Genomic DNA, 15,616 nt, shown 5'->3' with positions numbered 1-15,616 from the left:
ATATTCCTGTCCCTTTTACACTGGGGGCATAAAGGTTTATAGATATTACCATTACACCCTTCTATAATGTTAGGCTTTCTCTTTCTATTGCTCTCTTTTTATAAGGACTATTGAGTGCATAGTACGTAATATTCGCGTTCATTTGCAAATGAATGTGTATGTTATTAAAACATTATTGTGTGTGTTTTTTTCACTTTTTACCTTAACTTTCTTACCTTATAAGTTATAATAAATAATGAGTGCAAACGTATGGTATTTACCATACTTTGATTGTGTTTTTCATACTCGAATGATGAGAATGGTACGTATGCTTCATACTATGATTGAGTGTATCCCCAAACCGTAGCATTAAAGGTGAGATGTTCGGCAAATACGTAATTAATCTAGTTAGACGCCTTTGAACATTGGTCATTACACATCGTATGTTGGAGTTAGAAACTTAGATCATGATATGTTTCTCAACTCTTGTCCTTATTTTGCAAGAGACGTGGCTTTCGAGTTTAATTGTGATAAGACTTCAAACTTAAGTCAAAATATAAGTCTTTATACTTAATTTGTTCAATAAATGTGTAGACGTACTCAATTAGTTTTATAAATGTAGATTGTGGTTGGGGTACTACTCTAGATTGTGGATTGTGTACTCTAATTAGGATAATGCATTTGGAAATTTGTTTATTAAATGACCTTGGACTCGGATGTGACATATGAACTAACTATATGGTCTTCACATACATCTCTATATCAACGAAAGCATTGCCTATAAATGCCATGCAATCGTATGCATAAGGTTAAGGCTTATCAATGTACATATACATTTATAAACATTCATAACAAAATGATCATTGACTTTAATCTTGTTGACTCTAGCTATAATTTGCCAAACATTGACTATGTGTCAATTGGACATCGTGCGAGCACAGGGTTCGGTTTTGGCTTAGCTAGTTTGGCCTTTTTCAAACCAAATTGGTTTAGCTGAGCCGATTAAGTCTTAACCAATTTGGCTTGAGCCATCACAAACCAAACTCAAATTGTTTAATGAAGCTCAAGCGTAAACCAAACTGAATCAAACCGCCAAACCGTTAAAAAATAGTTTAATGGTTTGGTTCAGGTTTGAGCCCAATTGTTGTTGATTCCTAATTATAGTGTATGTAGATGTATGTATTACACCACGTACATCTCTATTAGATAACCAAGACAACTTGTCTTACAACTCAAGGGGGTTGTGGGTGTGATTCATGAACTCGTAATTATAGCTAATAGTAAATGAAGCAATAAAGCATATGGTCAATCGTGGTTGTACGGTGAACCTATATCTACTTTTTCGATGACGTAAGACATCAAAATTTGGGATTGGATGACATGAATCAAAGTCAACTATGCAAAACCATGTTGAATGAGCAATGTCGCCCCTAAGCACATGGTAGAAAGTGATCATATGAAGGTCACAAGCATAAAAAATGGCATGTTTATGGAGGTGAACAAGATGCTTGAGCATACTACTGGATAAGACAAATTAAAATCGCCTTTGCCACACCATGTGGAATGGGCAAAGTCCTAAGCACATGAGAAAATGAATGTATATGTGAAAAATGAATCGATTTATGTGCGTTATAAATGAAGTTTCACATGCATGCTCGAAGGATTTATGAAGGTAGAGGGAAAGAAATGAGGACGTCATGTTCATGGTCAAGTGTCATGACAAACTATTATAGTGTCTTGACTCTTTAACATAGAATCACTCTTATACTCCAATGTAAAAGAGCACCTCATGCATGAGTTAGTCATTGGTTCATGAATTGATGTATCAACAGACAAGAGTTTTAACAAATATAACAAACGTAAAACCATACTAGAGTTTAGGATATATAACATGCACATCAACTCCATTGTTCCATTAATATTGGTGGACACAAGACTTGTGCATTAATGATAACGGACAAGGAACTTGGCGTTGTTGTTGGTAATTATATCAATAAAGAGAAGAAGATTTGAATCTTGTTTAACTAGCACAACCAATAGTCAACATGCAACTTATTTAAAATTACATGTAATTCATGTAAACGGTCGAAGAACTTGTCAACCGAGATCCAAAACTACCTGGCTTAGTCAACGTATCCTATGGAACCCATGTCTCAAGGATGAATCTAATCAACTACTGGGATCACATAAGGGGTTGTCATGGGGATACATTGCAGAAGGTCCAGGAAAAAGTATAGAATGTTGGCGATGGTTGATGTCAATGCCACTACAAGATCAGGCGAACATACTCCATGGAATCAGGGGCGGATGGACTATGAGATCGGAAATCATTAATGCTCTACTGATTAGGGAATCTGCTACTCAAAGGACGACAATGGAGAAATGGATAGGCCACGAGGTGGAGGGATCTCTAATCCCGAGAGGTAGGGGACCACCAGACAGACTCGAAGACTCTGAATTGCGAGACACTGAGACACCAACACAGAATAACGCAATTCGAGTACTCGCGTACACTGGTCATAAATGGATTGTAGATCTTGATCCGATCAAAGTACAACCCGATTGGCATATATGTACTCATGAAAACACATGGCTACGTAAGGTCAGTTGGGACCCTTTGCAATGGACATGGCGTGATCCCTACGCGGGGCTAGGAAATAAACTCATCCCTTTCTTCCAATTCACAACTAGATTGGGTCGCCACATTCTAGTTGGTCAAGCCGTCTGAGAACCGGCTATTGCGAAGGTCTGGCACACATTTCAAGTTCCCTCCACAATAATCATCAAGTTTTGGCAGAAAATTTGGAAACAACAACACGCGAGGCGAATTACCACTTTCCAATGGCTATTAATACATAACAACGTGGGAACCTTAGCTCTCCTAATTTTGTAGAGTGCCCACATGCAGTAGAATCCATACGACACGCTCTGTGGGACTGCCCAACGTCCCGTCGAATATGGCGGGGGGTTGGCCGCTTGTTGCAATTATGCCAGGTGCAAGGTTCAATCAAGTGGGGAAATATATGTTGGCTATCATGGCAGGCTGCAATTGGCCGATACGAGCATAAGGAGGAGGGGATGACTTTGGTTATAAAAGCACAAGAGGTCCTTTTCTCCTCCAGCGGCAATGTCCACTCCATTCCTCTCAATGACAAATCTCAAGAGGTGTTGGAATTGGTCAACCCAATAACCCTTTGGATTCTATGGAAACAATGATGTAGGCGAGTCTTCTCCAACCAAACCGCACATCCAACAAGGTTACTGCAAGAGATATGGAGTGAAATTGTAGCCACTCTTAAGAGCCAATATGATGGCCTTAAGGGCGGTTCCGAGGGAGTTGAAAGACAACGAATAGCCTTCATCCAACAATGGTCGTCCTCTCCCTTTCTTGAGTCAGTGGGCATCCACATAAGATGGAACTATCGCGTCCCTTCAGGGATTTGTACATAATCGTCTCATTTGTAAAATTTTATAACTAATGGAAGGAGTTTTTTTTTTGGGAAAATAAAATAAAATAAAATAAGAAATCAAAACATATTAAACAATTGTGAAACTAGGTATCAAAGATATGTGCAATTTTTAATCAATATGCTTGTTGGAAGCAATCAAACAAAGTGCAAATTTGAGTGAACCTCTATGTACATGTTAGCCACCTAGTCCAAAACATTAAAAGTCCATGTCGTGATTTATTTATTTTTCCAAAAACAAGCTACTTTCCTCCCATGTTGTGATTATTATTTCCGTGCCAAGTTATACATTGGCTAATAACTAAATATAGTGCAATGTTATGTCATAAATCCATTATTTGAACTATGACATGGATGTAAACAGAAGGGAGTAGCCTAGAGAAGTATTTTTAGCAAGTTATGTTTTTTTAATCAGAAAAGTGCCAGAGGGCTACAAAAATGTAAAATCAGAGAGTATTTTATACAAAAGAAACGGTCAGGGCAAGGACTAGGGGTGTTGATATCTCCATAACGGTCCTTTAGAGAAGACTGTGAATAGAGGCAACTTCCTCCATAATTGCAGTAATTTTTTCCTTTTCTTCAAAACAACCTTCAAAGAGCCTAACATATTGTTATATTGCCCCTACACAACCACCAATAAGCTCCCCCATAATTCCGACAATGTATCTGAGAGAAGAGGAATTATGGACTCGTATCGTCTTTTACAACGATACTTCCAGAATATCCATAATGTAATCGTATGTATTGTTTTCCATACATGGGTTGCATGCATTTGCTTACGAGGTTGCTCAAAAAGGCAGACAATAATTAGATGTCTGTTGATGACTGTCATAGCCTCCGAAGCATCATCTGCTTCATACAACAGGAAACTAGAATGGAGAACCCTCCATACCGCTAATCCCTAAGAGAAGAGGCAACCTACATTAATTATTTGGAATAAAGAGATAACAAAGAGCATGCTTGGTAGTTTCCTACATGTCACCACAATAACAAAGGGGGGGAATGCTCACAAGGACCAAGCTCCATCTAAATAAAAAATTCACTGGATTAAATCCTCCATTTTGGCCCAATAGATCATCAAACATCTCATGCATACTATACAATGTGTTGGCTCTTGACGTTCTCCAACCTATTAGATGCAATGAGAAGAACACCATTTTCATTCATACTTTCTCCGACATCAAAGATATTAAAATAGCAAAACCAATATTAAAGCTCATAAGTTCCCATAATCATCTCTCAAGTTAGTCAAAGAATAGTGTTAGATCAAAACCCTTGTCTTAAGGAACGACCATTGGGCTACAAACATGAAGGATAGACCATAATAAATCAATCGCTACATCAATTAATAAATGTACATACACACATGTATGTATGTATGCATATGCACACAATATGAGAAAGAGAAAACACGAGTGGCTCAAGATAATACATAAATATATATTATATTTATAGACAAAGGAAGAAGAGGATGGGTATCAACGTCTCTAAAAGAGCTCAATGTGGCCTATGAGACACACCAAATGACTCTATATATCCATAACCAACACATAATACATCCACCCCTAGGCATGATAGGTAATAGATTAGACATTTAAATAAGAAACTTGTGAATAACATCCTTGTGTATGGAGACAATGTCTACCATGCAAGGGGTGCCCAATCGTAAAGACCAAAAGTACATGGATCATTAGATAGATATGAGGGAATACTAATAATTTAGAAGCTTTTCACATGGTAGACAAAGGTAAACATCCACCCATCACTATGTGCGTGAATTCATTACTTGATAATTCTAATTTTCACTCGAAAAAAGTGAATCATTATGAGGATATTCTGATTTTTCCACTTAGAAAATGGAATAATTACATGGATATACCTATAATAAGGCAACACACATGTAATGACACAATCCTCTATGAGATCTAAAGACAACATCGCTAAGTGTTATATGTCATGAGATGCACCTAATGGCATAGCCCTGCCATCATGCTATGTATATTGTTATTTAGCTTTTTGGAAAATAAAACAAGAAGTGTCCATTAATGATTGCATCATACATAATATGCAATCATGCATTTGCAAATGCCTCAATGCTTTAACAAGCATCGTAAATATATAGAACAATGCTACATGTTTACATTGAAAATATTGCTATCAATGGTAGTTGTTGAGTGATACCCAATTATTAACGTTGACATTATTTGTTTTTACTAGATTGTACTGTTAAAATATCTTATGGTTGTAAGGGAAGCTCATGAAATTAAAGGTCTCATTTTATGTTTGTGCTCCGTGACATTATTTTTTGTGAATCTCTAACTACCTAGGATCATACACACATGAACATGGCCATTTCATGTGCAACTTCTCCTTGTGACAAAATTGTCCTTGTCCTTATGCTATTGAAAATTAAGAAATGACATCCATGTAAGCCAACATTGGACTACGAAATCCCTTTAAATACTACAAATCATTATATGTAGACAACATCCTAACCACTTTTTGTGACAACATCATGTTGGTAATATACAATTTTGCATGATCACCTTTTATATTTATGCTTGTACTAGCTTGGACAAGCTTTGTACCTCATAACAAGACGTTGATAATGAAATATAAGCAGCCCCCTCTTCAATGGATCACATTGATAAAATGGGTGGACCGTGATGACGAAATCATCATTCAAGAGGAAAATTGTGGCATGCCTACTTATTAAAGAAGAAAGATGGTCTCCATCTTGTAAGACCATGTTTGTTGATGTGATCATGTTCATAGTATCATTTGTGAGGGAAATCATGCACATCCACTTAAGAAAGTAGAACCATGTCTTGTTGGTAAAATTATGCCCAACCATGTGTGCTTGGAAAGCTAAACTTCAAACAATCACTCTAGTGTGAGAAGTGCACAAGAAGTCAACATATGAAGATCTCGCAAGTTGATTTATAAAGATAATTCACGTGTACAAATGAAACCAACCAAACGTACATTAATTTGGTGTACTAAATAAGATTACTTAAATTTTGATTGCCACTAGTTTATAACTCTCAATATGTACCTACTTACATTAAGTAGAAAGTAAGAGAAGATATGTATGTAGTCTCATATTCTTGAACTTGGTCAGGGGGTGATTCCTCGACTTATATACATACTTGTAGTCTTGTTGTAAAAATATCTCCTAACTAATGGGAAAGTAGCTCCTTTTTTGGAAAAAAAAAAAACTTAAATCTCAAAAGGAGAAAGAGGTTAATTCAAGTAGTTGTCACTAGGGTACGGCCCCCGGAGGAAATGATCATGGACATATGGTTCGCGCTTATCAGCTGCCTACGAGGGCAACCGGAAGAGGTTTGCAGCCACTCCAACGACGTGACCACTGCCCGTTTGCGCTTTTGGCAGAAATGGCGGAACACACCTATGGTGATGCAAGGCGGGAGTGGCCCGAGGTGGAACTACCAGCCCCCACGTTGGTTGTTTCCTACTCACCTGCCACCCTCTCTTCGGTGTAGGCCCCAAGAGCCGACTCGTACTAGGCAACATTGAAGGGAATCGCCTTGGATACAGGTAGCTTCTTACATTAAGTTAGGCCGCAAGGCAATGTAAGTGGCTCATCTTCTTTGGCTTGATCGGAGGAAGTCTCCCCGATGTGTGTATAAGTCTCCTTATAGACTCTATGTAATAATCCTTCCTAACTAATGGGAAAGTAGCTTTACTTTGGAAAAAAAAAGAAAGTAGTTGTCACTAGGATCTTAATCTCAAAGTTAATGTTGAGTTGATAGGTAGGATTAGAAACACACGTTGAAACACAGTATGGTAGTTGCAATGCTTAGCATGACATGATTGTTGCTACCATTACAAAATGAAGATTTGAAGAATATTTGCATCCAATTAAGATCATTGTTCCCAACGTGTTTACATAAATTCAAACTTAGCTGGCAAAGGGATACTCCCCCACCCCCCCCCCCCCCCCCTCCAAAAAAAATAATTTGTCCACCTCCATTTATTCAATCCAATCAAATATAGCTATACCACATCATGCTTTATTTGTTCACTTTGAAGTTTGAATAGTCCAATTTCTTATTAGGTTGCTTCTTTCTTAGTTAAGGTTCATAACACATTGATAGCAAATCAAAAGGCTTCATAATTTCCCAAACTATCCTATTCGTTTATTTTTACGTCCAATCACTATTTTTTTGTGTATTTGGAAGAAAAACGTTATGTGTTACCATGTATTGATTTGATTTGTTGTTCATGAAGAGTCATTGTTTGCACAAAGTCATGCACTTATATTTTGAGTTGTGTTTTACATAACCATGGTTTGGATTGGTTTGTTCCAACATTGACAATTTATAATCTAAATGTTCCATTGTTAGATATATCTTAAGTATTTATCCTAACACATTAGTTGGATTGTATAACCTATGCCAAATTTCAATATATATTTGCCCTAGAAAACTTGCATAGATATGTTATCATTGTTTGCACAAAGTCATGCACTTATATTTTGATTTGTGTTTTATGCAACAACGATTTGGATTAGTTTGTTCCAACGTTGACATTTTGTAATCTAAAACCTAGCTAATTTTCAATATATAATCGTCCTAGCAAACTTGCATAGCTATGTTGACACTACGTGCAAACCAACCAAGTTATGGGCTTACTCGTATGATTATATAAACACGGAGTCATAACCTATTAGGTTAATGACAACATTTTACCCTACAAGTTGGTTAAAGTGTATCACAAGGTCTAAAGTTTTCCTATTAGAAAGATTATCCAACTGATAATGACGCATGGTCAAAGTTTATACACGCAAACATAAGAAACTCATACATAGAGGTAGACCATAAGTTTATACAAAGGGGGCATAATATATATGTTTATACAACAACACAAACCATGTGTTTAGTAGGGGGGGGAGACAAACCATAAGTTGATACCCAAAGGAGAAACTCAGAACCTTGTACACATGGAAGTTCACACAGAAAACAAAGCGGAGGCAAGCCATGATAACTATATCAAGCGGCAAATGAGGAGAGTTTATGCCGGTAGACAAAACTAAGAATTTGCAAACAAGGAGAGACCATGATGGTTATGGGGATAGGATACGTGTAAGTTATCCACGTGCGACAAACAATCTGGGTTTGCTGCAGACACGAACCCTGGGTATGCAAGGTGTCTAATGGACACGAACTAATGATGAGTTTACCTGTAGAGACGGGGGTGAGGGTTTTTATGCAAAGGGGAGTTGAGGCAGAACGATGGAGAGACGAAGTGCGGCGTGGAGGCAAGATGTGAGCCATGGACGGATGCAAGACGAGTTGTGTGGTGCGGACACTAGGCATCTGTGATAGATAGATACTGTAATTGGAGGACTCGGGAGGTTTAGGTGTGTGTGCGCGGTAGACTCGAACCCAAGATGTAGACCCCCCCCCCATGATGATGATGACTCATGAGTGTTAAAGAAGTCACTAACCAGAGAAAGAGAGAGGGAGAGAGAGAGACAAGTCATGAGGGGGGGCATGACATGACATGACATACAGAAAGAGAGAGAGAGAGCGAGAGAGAGAGAGAGAGAGAGAGGTAAAGAGAGAGAGAATTGGAATTTGGGGCTTTTCATCCTCCCTCAAATCTCCCCTTCATCCAATTCTTATTATTATTTTTGACCTTTCTCTCTGTTCTCTTCCTCTGTCCCTCTCTCTGTCTCTCTCATGCCTATTTCTTTTATTTAGTTTTTTTCACTCTGCTTCTTCACAGAAAAGCTTCTAATCCCCACCTCTTCCTGCTTCCAGGCAGAGCAGAGCAAAAGAAAGCCAGAAAGATAGAGAAAGGCCGAGAGAAAATTAAAAAACAAACAAACAAACAAACAAACAAACAGGTAAAGTTGCTCAAACACAGCTATCGTTTGAAGGAACTCAGAGCTCCTCTGAACCTCAGGGTTTTTCTTTTCTAGGGTTTGAAAGTATTTCCGCCTGTCTATTATTACTAGCAGTGGTTTCAGAATACTAGATCTAGGCTTTCTTGGATGCGTACACGTGATTTGAAACATGCATAACATGAAACCCCATAATCCCTCTTTATCTACGAAGCTGCTTTTGCTTACGTATCAACAGAATGAGGCCACAGGATGATCAATTCCATGGAATCAGATTACCATTTTGGTTTTTGAAGACACTGATGAAGAACTATATGTGCGCTGGTATGTTGCATTTCTACTTTTCATGTAAAGTTGTTGCAATTTTCTTCCTTTAACACACTCAGTGTATGATTTGAGTCGTAATTCACTTGTTATTAGCACTGGCTACATGTATAGTGTCCTGTATTGAGTCACTTATGGTGTAGTGTTAACTTCACTTTTTAGTAGCATTGACCAAATGCATAGAGCTGTGGAAAACTCACTTTCTTAGAACTGCTTAGAATGTATAGTGTTAATCTGTGTTTTGTTATGTAACGAGCACTATCTAAATGTATAGTGTTGTGCTAGTTCAGTTCCAGCTTAGGAACATCACATTCTGTTGCTAATTCAGGACTTGTTACCATTCCCTATACTGCTTGCTTAGCATTGCCAAAGTGCACAAGTGTGTCAATTCACTTTCTATTAGCATTGCCTAAATGTATAGTGTTGATTTAAATTTAATTTTTATTAGTATTTCCCAAATGTATAATGTTGTGCGAAATTCCCTTTTTATCCGTGCATAGTATAGCATCTTCTTGATTCACTTTTAAATAGCACTGTCTAAATACGGAATGTTATATTGATCCTGTTTCTATTAGCATTGTGTAAAGAAGGGCAATGAATTTGGTTGTTTTCAACCCTTGGGTTGAGTAAAATATGTTTATAAAGCCATGGCTACTAATTTCAACCATACGTATACACACAATTTATTGTTTCATTAATTATTTCGCCCATAGAACCATAACCAATATTTTTTCCCCTCAGGTTGTGTAGTGACATCCAGACCTACAAAAGTTTGTGTTGTAAGGGTCAAGCTCTCCTTGTATGACCTGGGCTTCCATTCAAGCAGTCATGTAGAGTAACAATGAGAAGCAATCTTTGCACACAGGGGTTACATTTGTTTAGGAGTCCGAGCTAAATAGGAAAAGGCCATGGATGAGCAATTTCTGGACAAATATGGAGAATACCATCATTATAGCAGCCTTCTCCACAGGTTACTAAGATAAAAAGTGATAAGTCGGCATTGCTTATGGAATCCAAGAATATCGTGTCGGACAAGGTAGCTTTAAGGGTTTTGAAATTTCTATAGTATGAATGAATGAATGGCTTTTCCCTTGGATATTCATTTTTATCAACATACACCGATTCAATATTTCAGCAGGAATCTACACGGTTTGGGTGGCGATTCAATGATGTTCCAGCACTTGTACCTATAAAGAAACGCAGAATACAAATTATTGAAGTCTCAAGATCCCCATCACCTCCACCAAAACAACCCTCACCAGTGTTAGAAAACTCGCCGCCGTCAAAATATGTACTTGATACACCGTCTTCCAAAATTAGAGTGGATCTTTTACCCTCTTCTACTAAATCAACACTCGATTCAATTGATACAAACTTGTCACCAACGTCACATTGCTCAAAACTTGTATGTCTATCACCATCTGTGGCTTCTTCAAAAGACACAAGTATACAGTCTCTGAGGTCCACACCTTTAACATCAGAGGAAGATTCTAATGAGAATTATTTGTCTTTGGAGGAGTCTCAAAAAACAATATTACACTCTCTAGAACCTGAGACACAACTTCAAAGTATTTTGAGTCCAGACACAATTTCCCCAGCATTAGAAAAGTGGCCATTTCCTGAAGGTGAAGCACTTATAGGATCCTCTCCTAAGCCTCAATTTCCATCAATAAAGAATTCAAAAGAGATTTCTTTGTCTTTGGAAGGGTCTCCAAAACCTTTACTATGCGTGACAAATTCCGAAAGAAAATCTGAAAGTCTTCCACATTCAAACCCTTTGACATCAGAGATCTCATTTCCTGATGGTGAAGTACTCACAGCATCCTCTCCGAAACCTCAATCTCCATCAACAAAGATTTCCTCACCAAATGTATTATCTCCAGGCATAGAAGTTTTTTCAAAACCCGCAATTCCATTTTCAAAAATAGTTTCATCTACTACAATACAACAATCATTATTGTACCTGGCAATCCATCCTGAAATCCATGATGAACCTCCGACTAATATAGAGAAAAGCATGCTACATTGTTTGGAAAACTCTTTTGTTCCTGCTGATGAAAACCGATGCGATGATATTAGCCAGGAGGTTGAAGATGGAGAATTGGTCATCTCAAGGGAAACTAATATGGAAGACCTCGATGGCATTGATGAATTACCAGAAGTCACATCACAGGGACCAAAGAGGGATATTTCACGAATGAAGCCTAACTTTAATGGTCTACATGATGACAGATCTTGCTGGGATTTGAATAGAGAAATGGATTCATGGGATAAAATAACCAACTCCACCAAAGAAAAGAAATCAGCCAATATTAGTCCCATTCGAAAAGATAAGCTCAATGGGTATCCAGGGAAAATCGCTAGCCTAGACATTGAGCCAAAGTTGAACGATAACAACTGTGTGAAGGATGGATTGGGAGGTCTAGTGGCAATAACCACTATTTTGGTTAACAATAATGAACATGGTATTGTTGAATGCACAAGTGTAGATGCTAATAATGGTTTGCTCGGAGATGATATAGCAGGTTCAATCCCATTGAAAGAGGTGCACCATGAAGCATTTTGTGAACCTGAAATTGATTCTCCTCTCGAAACCAATGCTTTTCAAGTGGAAACCCATGAGAAACATACATGGAGGAGGCATGGAGGCTTGTCAAGAACCAGAGATGGTAGTACAAACGAGCTACCAGAGGTGCTTGAAGCAGAGGAACAAATGGATTATAGTGGCGTTTCTGAATCTGAATCTGATGTTGACGATGATAAAAATGAAATAGAGCTTGATAATAAAGAGTTGATTCAAGACGACAGATACCAGGAAACCGGTAGTCTTGTTTCACGGGGAAGCAAAACCATCTCTGATAGTAGTCAAGGAGAGAGAAAGCAAGATGAGAACCTTGAATTACAAAGAAGTTGCACAACAGGTAGAGTTAGATCTACAGGTTGGGATCAGTTACCAATAGGTTTCGATAATGCCGAAGAGGCTTTGAAAGCTGCAAGAGAAACCTTAATAGCTCGTCGTGGTCGTGGTGGGAGGACCTCCACTTCAAGACCTCAAGGAATTTCTGGGCATCGTTTCACATCGGGACGTGACTTGTCACGAGATGGTTCGACTAATGCAAGAAGTGAGAATCATTATCGAGAGAGGCATGTTGAGGATAGAAGAGAAAGCTTTAACAACACAAGACGGTAAGCACTCCTTTATTCTAGGAAAATATGTTATGGTTTTCCTTGGGAATGTGTTACTTTTCTGAGTGCATTTGTAACTTCTCTCCTGGCACGATTTTCCATAATAGTTTATCGTAATTTCTTTTATAGAATGAATGACAATGCTGAGGATCATAACTGGGGTGTTAGAATATCAGGAAGAGATGCTGCAGGGCATTCATCGCGGTTGAAGGGGCCCAATGAATGTGGTGATCCTCAAGGTAACTCTACAGGTCAATGGGGTCAAGGAAGGTCTGGATTTAGCTCTCACAGGCCAACACATACAACATCAAGAGTAGAGAGTGGCTTTATAACTCATGATAGTGTAGTTGCAAGAGGTGGAAGTCGAGGCAGTACAAGACCTACGTATGGAAGTAGTCGTGGAGCTGGAGGGCATCATCATATTGCTGATGTGGAAGGTGGATCAAATTTCTCCAGCAGGCTAGATAGGGGGATGAGTAATAGTGGGATGGAACCAAGGGGAAGAGGCCACATGGATAGATATGGAAGATCTTCTTTTGGCAGTAGAGGATTTGAATTCAATAGAAGTGAGTCTCCGCATAAGTTACATTCGTCAGATAATCAAAGTGTAAATCGTGGTATGTGTCCTGAGTCAAGAAGTTTCCCAGTGAGAAATCAATGGTCGCCACCTCCTCCAAAGTGGTCTAATGAAAGGAGAGAAGGAGAGTCTGGCTTCCGTGAGAGGGAGTTTAAGGGGCGTTCGTATGGACATTCGGGAAGAACATCTCCTCATGTTGTTCATGGTTCCTCATTGATGGACGAAAGAGATTGGCAAGTATTGGCTGGAACTCGGACTTCACCCACTACAAGAGAGGGTTTTAACCATTCAAAAGAGGGGTTTAACCCCTCAAGAGAGGGGTATAAACCTTCAAGAGAAGAATTGAACTCTTCTTTATATTCTGTAAAATCCAGAGATGATAGCTCAGAGGTGGTTCGAAAGGTAAAGAGAATTGAGAACGGAGGGTATATGGATTCAAAAGATGGTGATTATGAAAGAAGTTCAAGAGATGGTGTCAATTATAGAGATGCTATACGAGGATATGCATACCAAAGAGACAGAGACACTGAAGGCATAAGAAGAAGAGATTCACATAGACTATCTAGTAGGGATAGGTCTACAAGTGTGCAAAAACATGCAAGCAGTCTAGAAGGTGATGATGACATGGCACCTCGTAGGCGTAGACCATCTTCATAAGGATGCATTCTATGGCCCGTTTCACAAGACAAAGAAATCTATATATTTGTGGATTTGAAAGAAGATGTTCGCTACATACATGCAAACTCCACTTTTGCCAGTTGACATTTCAGTCTTCTACTCCACTGAGAGCTAAGTATGAAATGGATGTGATTTGTCCTTTGCTTTGCTTTGTAGGTGGTCTTAATGCTTTTGGTTGCATTAAGAGCGGGTGATGTCAAATGGGGAAACAAAGCTTCAGTTTTTTGATGGATCCAAGCACGTTAATGGAATGTCACTTTTGTGGCCCCACACTGGACTAACACACTTTTCAGTGTTGTAAATTGATTATATGATTAGATTAGGAACCTTTCATAGATTTGCATTGTAGATGGTGATTGGCATTCATTAAACTTGGCCATTCAATTGATTTTGCATGCTTATTGGGTTTCTTTCATTCAGGGTAGATGAAACCATCTGAAGAGAGTGAACACATAAAATAACCCAAAGCTCACTTAAATCCTCAGGTACTCAATATAGTATCTTACTTAATTGATTCAAGGCTAGCCAAAAGAGCAACCCATGTTATATTCTGAAACGATTTACAACAAAAGTTTGCCAAGATTCAGACTCTTGTATGTTAATAACGATGATGTTAAAGGTGGGGAAGAAGAGAATGATGATGATGAAGAGGGTGATGCAGATATTTTTGAAGATGAACAAGTTTCTCTCTTTCTCTATTCTTGGATTGCATGCTACATCTTGTTTCTAAACGTTTCATCCTTTGTTTTAGTAACACTCAATTGTTTCTGCCCACTAACCAATCCAAATTTTCTTTCAAGAAATCACCCACTAGTCTGCTAGTTTGTGGGAAAAAATCTCGAGATCATATGTACAATTGTCTGCAGGAGCCAGATGTAATGTTCCAACTTATGATGTGTCTTTGATGTTGTTTAGTGGTATATGTGATAGATACTTCAATGTGGTTTTGATTTAATACATCAAATACTGTAGATGGGTTTAAAATGATGCACGAGAGAGTTGTAGATTAATGCATTAATATAAATTTCTCTTTTGAGTGGTCTAATTCCTTTGTCTTTGAGTTCATATGATGGTGTATGCTCTTTGGGATATAGAATGTGTTATCCTTGCTTCATGATGCTTCAACAAATTCTTGCCAATATATATATAGAATGTGGCAAAGATGTGGAGGCTCATGCTTAACACATTATATTACAACATTTTGGGGGGAGGGGTTGTGTGTCAAAACCATCTCCTTTGAATAACAATTGTCATGTGCCATATTGTGGTGCTCGCCATGTTCAAGATTAGGCAACCAAACAATGTATTCAAGTTCATGTTCCCTCATTCTTTTAGGTTTACAATCATGATCCATGAAATCCAAATAATATTTAATGTATTGAATGATGGTCAACAGAACGAAATAAATCTATTATGTAATATCTTGTAAATTGATCTTTGACCAAGGAAACCTTTAACATAATCATTTGCATAGCATAACCTTTGGCCGCATTGCATGGAAAGCCCATGCTTATGATTCCTAGTAGACAAATTTGT

The 15,616-nt window shown here is 38.2% G+C and overlaps 1 protein-coding gene across 2 annotated transcripts; it reads left to right on the top strand.

Annotated features, from left to right (window-relative positions):
• The first annotated feature begins 9,139 nt into the window (after positions 1–9,139).
• On the top strand, positions 9,140–14,830 carry LOC147864735 (uncharacterized). 2 transcript variants are annotated; one of them, XM_087318881.1, is made up of 4 exons: positions 9,140–9,639; positions 10,381–10,675; positions 10,778–12,825; positions 12,955–14,830. In XM_087318881.1, exons 2-4 carry the CDS (start codon positions 10,646–10,648, stop codon positions 14,057–14,059), a joined length of 3,183 nt encoding a protein of 1,060 aa, XP_087175007.1. In that variant the 5' UTR covers positions 9,140–9,639; positions 10,381–10,645; the 3' UTR covers positions 14,060–14,830. The 2 variants fall into 2 exon arrangements, with proteins under 2 accessions (XP_087175007.1, XP_087175006.1); XM_087318880.1 differs by having other exon boundaries at positions 10,775–12,825.
• The last annotated feature ends 786 nt before the right edge of the window (positions 14,831–15,616 follow it).

The sequence above is a fragment of the Azolla caroliniana genome, unplaced genomic scaffold (assembly GCF_043228905.1).
Source record: "Azolla caroliniana isolate FFs.n. ecotype wild unplaced genomic scaffold, voAzoCaro1.0.p SCAF_4, whole genome shotgun sequence".
Classification (NCBI taxonomy): Eukaryota; Viridiplantae; Streptophyta; class Polypodiopsida; order Salviniales; family Salviniaceae; genus Azolla; species Azolla caroliniana.
Note: the sequence above shows the minus strand (reverse complement) of the source record. Positions and strands in the feature narration are given on the sequence as shown.